Genomic DNA, 7645 nt, shown 5'->3' with positions numbered 1-7645 from the left:
ATCAAATCTCTTCAGAAACAATGCCTGACATTCACTCTTCTTGGGATTTACTATATCAGTTGTAGTTCAGTCCCAGAACTCACCAAACATCCCCTAAAAGATTTCTGTTTTCTTAGATCTTACTCTTTGATCAAATAACTGTTTCAGTTCTTACGTCTCCCTTAATTTGTTCTTTGTTACGAGGAAAATAACCTAAAGTTCAGCTTACTTTTCATACTTTAACCAAAATACAATTTGCCCACGCATTTGGCTGCGTTTTATCTCCAAAACCTATTAATAAACAGAGCTTAATGACTCATTAATTAAGCCACCATCTACAACTAATAATAGTTAACTAACAAACAAACAATCAATAAAAGGAAAGCAGTGATTCACCAACAAAAACTGAAAAAAGAAACTTTTGATAACATATCACAGGCGATTTATAAACACTACTCTTAACCTTTAAATCCTCAACCAAACCCATAAGAACAAGAAGCTCAAAAAACTCAAAAAAACTCTTCAGAACAACACATAAAAAGCATGCAGTCATTTTCTTAACCCAAACAATCAATAAAAGGAAAGCAGTGATTCACCAACCAAAAACTGAAAAAACAAACTTTTGATAGCATATCACAGGCTATTCATAAACACTGCCCTTAACCTTTAAATCCTCAACCAAACTCATAAGAACAAGAAGCTCAAAAAACTCTTCAGAACAACACACAAAAGCATGCAGTCATTTTCTTAACCTTCTTCACATAACAGAGCAAGCGTTTGGATTTTCATCATTGAACATATCGGTAATCTGATCCTCCTGCTTACTTTCCTGTCTAGCGACAGTGACGCCCTCTGAATTCCTCACATACCCAGGAGGTGCCTTCTTGTCGTAAGCCTGAGCGGCATAGGGTTCGACAACTAAGTTGTAGGGAACATAGGGCCACAGCTCAGCCTTCTTCCCAGTGGACTGAACCTTCTTCAACACTTTGTTTGGTTCCACATACCCTGTCACAGTTACCTTCTGCTGCTTCAAGTTTATGTCTACAGACTTAACCCCTGCAAATCCCATATATCAGAAATCAAACAACAGGTTTGTAAAAAGACAGAGGTGACAAACAGAAAGTACGAACCTTTCATGGAAGAGAGAACCTTCTTGACCTTGAGCTCACAACCCTCACAGTCCATCCTCACCTTGAGCTCCACAGTCTGTAGCTGTTTCTTCTTCTCCTTGTGATTGTGGCTGCTGCCAAATAAGTCAGCGAAGTACTCTATAGTTCCACCTAGACCCATGGTAGTAAAAGCTGAGAGCTTTGTAGAAGGGGAGAGTTCGAGCAAGGTAGGGAAGAGAAGATGGACTGTTACTGTTTTATATGGGAAGTCACAAAAAAATTTCTAAGAAAAGAGCTTGGAAGAGGCAAGGATGTGATCTAAACAGAAAGGATCTTCAGAAAGCAAACCAGAGAACTTTTAAAAAGAAGAGAGGAGAGTTGGGATTCAATACAAACAGTGGTCCCTTATCAGGGCTTTATAAGAAACAAGGGGATCTACATACAGACCACTTAATTCTTCTGTTTTAGATCAAATATCTAAATTTAAATATTATCCATATAATAATTAAATCCTTAACATCACAAAAAATATCATTACATATATCTATCCAAAGTGGCATATATATATATATATATATATATATAGTAGTGATTTAATGTCACACATACCATTGTAGTAGTGAATATAAAAATTTAAATATTAAATGTGTAATTATATAAGAATTAAGCAGTATGTATGTGTCAGATAAAAGTGTGCTTCTGCGAAGCAGGAAGAGAGAAGAAAGAAAAGCAAAAGCAAAACTTCTGCTGGAAACCAATAGATATGGAAGCAGCAGCGTGTAGTGGAAAAATTGGCTTTTTGCGTGACAGCAGGGAAACCTTAAGGCGCCAGAAGCAAAACAGGCTGTTGTGGGAAATTGGTTTTGGCTTACCAAGGCGAAATATTACTTGAAGAAATCGAAGAAAATACAAATTAAGTTTTCATAAATATACGACTGTTTGGTTTTGATCTAATAATAAATGTTCAAACTCAGCTAAGGTTTCGGTTGAGAAAGACGGTAAACTTTCCTTCGGTTACAATAAATGTCGCAGTCTGGAAAGCGACTTTCCGGAAGTTGTATATCGCAGGAGAAAAAGTAATTTTGTAACCGTAACTTTTTAGTCAATTTTAATGGAAATGGAAAGACAAAGTTTTGTAGATCATCATTATGTTTGATACGTGATCTGCTCTCATTGACCAAACTAGAGAAAAACAATAATTTTCACTAAAACAAATTTCAGTCTATTTCCTTTAATCAAATTTTCGTTTCATCTCTTTTAATCACTCTTAACTAAACAGAGCCTAAGAAGTACAATTTTTTTACTGGAAAGAACAATTCGACTCACTCGAGAAATATTAAATTCTTGTTTTACAGACCTCGCCACGTTCTCGTGGCGACAATCTGAATCCTTAAATTAATTTTCTTTTAAAAAAAAATTGTGTTCTTGATGGCCAGGGGGAACTTTGTGAGCTGGTTACTTGAGTCTGTATCATTCATCAATAATTAGTAATAAAAAGGAAGATTCCGGTGGATATTTTCAAGCGGCAGACAACAAAAAAAATGGCTGGAACTTCTATGTCCACTTCCTCCTCTTCGCCTCCTTCTCTAACCGGCGGTAGCCAGATCCTCATAGACAGCTATACTATTTCCTTTCTTCACTTGAAGTTAGCCGGCTAGACAATGGCCCGCCCAGCCTTCTCCTTCCTTAAAAATTAGCCGCCCGCTTTGGCGTTCGTGCTCTATCGACATCAACCGATTACCCTTTGCATCCACTTTTTGCTCGCTAAGGCTGATGGCAACAGAAAGGGCCAAAGGAGTGTGTTTGGCTGCCAAGGATTCAAGTTAAGTAGGATTTTATAAAGCCGGAAGGTTCAGAGGTAATTAAGTTCAAATTTCATTAAATTCAAAAAAGTTGTTGGTACTATTAAATTCAGTTAAATTCATCAGATGCGTCATCAAATAAATGTACTATTTCGCATGAATAATAAAAAATTTGGTGCGGATCTCAAGCAAGAAATATTCTAATTTAAATTAAAATTCATCTTTAATTGAATAAAGCTGTTAGCATTTGTCCATTGTGGAATGAAAGTTTATCTTTCTTTCTATGAATTTATAGTATATGATTTTAACTTTGTTAAACCCCTGATTTTTCCTTTTTTTTTTGAAATATTTTTCCTTTTTTTTTTTGAAAATTTTCAGGTAAAAAAAATATGTTTTCTCCTTTATTTTTATTATTCACGGGTGTATTGAAATTCATATGACGCTAAGAAGTGATTTTTCCTTTTTTTTTTGAAAATTTTCAGGTAAAAAAATATGTTTTCTCCTTTATTTTTATTATCCACGGGTGTATTGAAATTCATATGACGCTAAGAAGTTAAATTATTACTCTATCAATGTGAATTTTTCGGTATGCAACAGTTTGACACCGTTTGTGGGAATGAAGTCCCGGTGATAGAAGTATGCACTTCTTTGATGGCTAACATGTGTAATACAAGAGCTTCACATTCTAGCAATCATCATTCCAGGTCTTTAGTATGTTTTCCAATTAAACATATGATTATGTTGGTGAGGAAGCCTGCCCTACATCACTTGAAGATCATGTACGAAGAATAGAGGAATCTCGTAATGAGATTCATCAACTTATAAGGGAAGTTCAACAATCGACGATCATGCATTTAAGAGGACATATCTACATCAAAATCCTCTGATGAAACGTACTTAGCACCCTCTTTGCATATGGAAACTCCAATTCAAGAGGTTGAACTCATGAATACTGCTAGTTCTACACATCCCCCATCCGTAGTTAAGCTATGGAGAATGTAGCTCAACCTCAAGCAATTCGTGATGAGTTACGACGTCTAGCTTGTGAGGAGTTCCATATGAGCGATATAAGTTATTTATCAGCTCGACATGGATTTCAGAAGTCTTCTTCGCTAGCTGAGATTTTTCATCAACATCCTAATCCAATGGGGTTTAACCCTCCAAGCGTTGTTGCTTATAATGGGACTTCCAACCCCTACGAGCATGTGGAACACTTCAAAACCATTATGCACAAACAATGAGCTTTTGATGCTCTCCTTTGTCAGATTTTACTGCAATGCTTAAATGTCAAATACACACTTGATTTTACTCTCTTTAAGGAGGGAGCATTCAGACATTAGATGAGATCAACTCGAAAAAAAGCTATGCAGGTGGTTCCGTAACAGAAGTGATAAGATCTGCCACGATAAATTATCCCACTAGCAACTATCAGTTGTTACCCCTGCGAAGGCAATGCCAATTCCACCTAAGACATAGCGTAAGGTGAGGCCTGTTGGAAGTGATGTTCTGACAAGGGCGAAAGAGATGGGTAGGGAGTGAACTTGAGTTGAGAAATTTTTCTACCTAAAAATCCAAAAAGAAAAGGCTTAATTGATTATATTCTCCAAAGATTGACTCGCCAAAAGATTATAAATAAGCAATTCAAGAAAATGATGTCTAAACTAAAAGTCTATGGAGTGATGTTTTTTGAATTTTTTTTAGTTTTCCATTCTTATCGCAGTTTCGACTCCAAGAAGTGCAAAATAGGAGGGTTTCATGTATAGCCCAAAAGTAGGTTTTTTTCTCAAAAAAATTTAAGCCATCTAGTCGAACCAATGGAGCCTCCACCGCCGAAAACATTGTCGTTGAGTTGTCACCAACATTTACAAAAATTGCCTCCATCTAGTTAGCCGGCCACCTCGACTGACCAACCTCACTAGCCGAGTACTTGATGCTAAACCCGCCAACCACTTTGGGCTGGCCTCATTTGGATCAGTCAACCATTGTCGGCCAACCACTTGATGTTGAACCGATCAACCACCCAGTCAGTCTTCTTAAGAAGAATCGTTTGGCCACTTCGGTCGGCCACAACCCTGCCAACTAGCCATCCAACCTGTCATTTGAAGAAGAATTGAGAGGCCACTTGGGTTGACCACCTCTGTCGACCGACCACCCAGTCGATCGCCTAATGTTGAACTAGTTGGCCACTTGTGCTAGCCACCTTGCTAGTCAGCTACCCAACCGACTGTTTGATGTTGAATCGATCAACCAACCCTCGACGATCATCCACCTAAATCAGCCACCGACTTTAGTTAAGATATATATGGATCAAATTACCCCTAGCTGCTACCCTTTAAATAGGGGCATATATGTAATTTCTTCTCCTTACTCTCTTCTTTTTATAAGTAGAGGACCTATTAGATGTAAAAGGGCCCCTTTGAGCTCTCCCCCTTCATGTAAGGAGTTTGGTCACCTTTATTCCCATATTCTAACATCATTTGTGTGGAATAAAAGAGATCACCAAGCTTGGTAACCACCTCACTTTACTACCCGACGAGTCAACCCTCTCTCTCTCTCTCTCTTTATCTCCCTCTCTTTCTCTTTCCTCTGGAATCTGACTCTATCCCTTAGGCACAGTCTAAAGGACATATTTATATTCAACATCCTAAAATGTACGATGAGCGTGGAACGTGCAACCAATAAGACAAAAAGTTTTCTATGTAGGAGAAGGACCAAGGCAAAGAAATAAAAAATCAAAACAAGAAACAAAAAAAAGAAGAACAAGAACAAAAGCGAAGAAAAAGATGGAAATAAAAAATGACAAGACATAAAGTAAATGTGACAGGCCAAAAAAAAATGACAAAAAGCAAAAAGTGAAGATAAAAAGTAAAAAGTTGAAAAGGCAAACATTAAAAAGGAGGAAAAGATAAGAAAAGGAGGAAAGCAACGAGAGAAAAAACTCCTCTCATTTTCCAAAAGCAAGGTCGCGTATAGGAGAACAATAAAAAGATAAGCACACTCTCTTACTTTATTTTTATTTTTCATTAAAGAAGAAAACAAAAATAGTAAAAGGGAGGAAGAAAGAAAATATAATAATCTCTTCCCACTCTTTCTATTCATGAGTAGAAATAATTTTTTTCTCTTTAGGCCTCTCGTCCATGAGAGCATTCCAAAAGAAAAATAAAAATAACTCTCCAAACCTCTCCTTAGGGACGAGCATTACAAAGATCTATCTCTTGACTTGAGTATTTACTCTAGGATGAGCAAACAGAGGTCCTTCTCCCCCTAAGGAAATCTCCAAAAAACCCTTCCTTAAAGCTTAAGTAGGAAGAAACTACAGAGGTGATTCTCTGCCACGAAGCAACAAGATCCACAATGGGTGCGCCACATCCCACTAACAAGCCTTGGCAATTATTCCCGCGAAGGTAGCGACAATATCTCTTAAGACCTGACATAAGGTGAGAACCACTAGAGGCGATGTTCCGATAAGGGTAAGAGAGATGGGTAAAGAGAGAGCATGAGTTGTGGGAATTTTTCTACCTAAAATTCTAAAAAGAGAAAACTAAGATGATTATATTCCAAAGATTAGCTCATTGAAAGATTATAAAAGGATTGTTAAAATTTTAAGTTCAAATAGAAGCTTATGAAATGGTTTTTCTGTACTAGTGGATTTTCCATTTTTATTGTAGTTTCACCTCTAAGAAGTGAAAAACTCTACGATTTCATGTATAGCCTAAGAATATGCCTTGCCAACCAGAAGGATCCACCATCGAACATGAACCAGGAGACATGCAACCATCGAGCCGACCACTCGACCAACTAACATGGGTCAAAAACCTCCTGTCGGCCAACATTGGCCCGCCACTTGCACCCTCGGACAATCAGTTGCTTGCGCTAACTACTTGACGCTGACAAGTCTAGCTACAGAAACTTCAGGAGGATTGATCCAAGCGAGGGAAAGACCGTAATACTGTTGAGTGTGGAGACCGGTAGATAACTAATAATAATAACAATAATAAATATTGTCGTAACTGCTCTAGACCCTTTGCTCCCATTTTTTTGTGAACTCCCCGTCTACCTGTCCCTCGTGATCACCTCTCTCGTTTGCAAGCCCTGTCTCCCTCGCAAAATCAGAAGGCTTCCTCCCGACGATCTGTCTCTTGCGAAATAGAAACTCCTCTCCCATCTCCTCTCAAGCCTCCTTCAGTTTGTGAAAAGATTATTCTCGTGCTTGGCAGAAGAAAGAAGAAGATAGTGGAAGAAGAAGGTTCTCTTCTTGATTTCTTCTTGTTAGCTTGTGTCAGAAGAGAAATAGGTTTCTCTCTTGTAATTTTTTCTTGTTCTTCGGTGTATCTCTGTGTAGAAAGAGAAGAGTGAAGAAGTGAGAGAAAGAGTTTGCTCTTGTAATTGGAGATGATCCACTGGTATAAATTCTTCAAATAGTAAAATCCTCTGCAACTCCGTGGATGTAGGTAATTTGCCGAACCACATAAATCTGTGTGTTCTTTTGGTGTGAAGCTTTTCTCGTTCCATTTTTCACTTCATCGTCGATCATTTTAAATTTTCAATATACCACAACAAATGGTATCAAAGCCAATGGTTGCAGATGAAGTGAAAATTTCAGGGATCGAGAAAATCAATGTCACAGATTTTAGTTACTGGAGGATGCAGATAGAGGATTGCCTTTATGGGAAGAAGCTTCATCTTCCGTTATTGGGGAAAATACCTGAAAGAATGGATGGGGCTGAATGAAATCTGTTGGATAGACAGGTTCTG

The 7645-nt window shown here is 37.8% G+C and overlaps 1 protein-coding gene across 2 annotated transcripts; it reads right to left on the bottom strand.

The window, feature by feature from the left end:
- Nucleotides 1–469: 469 nt before the first annotated feature.
- LOC110018585 (heavy metal-associated isoprenylated plant protein 23-like) lies at nt 470–1527 on the bottom strand. Of its 2 annotated transcripts, XR_002293365.1 has the most exons (3): nt 1110–1527; nt 681–1035; nt 470–489 (listed from the first exon to the last, which is right to left on the bottom strand). XR_002293365.1 is itself a non-coding variant. In XM_020715933.1 (2 exons), the coding sequence occupies exons 1-2, from the start codon at nt 1267–1269 to the stop codon at nt 737–739; spliced, it is 459 nt and encodes a 152-aa protein (XP_020571592.1). In that variant the 5' UTR covers nt 1270–1527; the 3' UTR covers nt 554–736. The 2 variants fall into 2 exon arrangements, 1 of the variants encoding a protein (XP_020571592.1); XM_020715933.1 differs by lacking the exon at nt 470–489 and having other exon boundaries at nt 554–1035.
- Between the last annotated feature and the right edge of the window lie 6118 nt (nt 1528–7645).

This window comes from Phalaenopsis equestris, unplaced genomic scaffold (assembly GCF_001263595.1).
Source record: "Phalaenopsis equestris unplaced genomic scaffold, ASM126359v1 Scaffold000025, whole genome shotgun sequence".
NCBI lineage: Eukaryota > Viridiplantae > Streptophyta > Magnoliopsida > Asparagales > Orchidaceae > Phalaenopsis > Phalaenopsis equestris.
The sequence above is the reverse complement of the archived record's forward strand: the minus strand, read 5'-3'. Positions and strand labels throughout refer to the sequence as shown.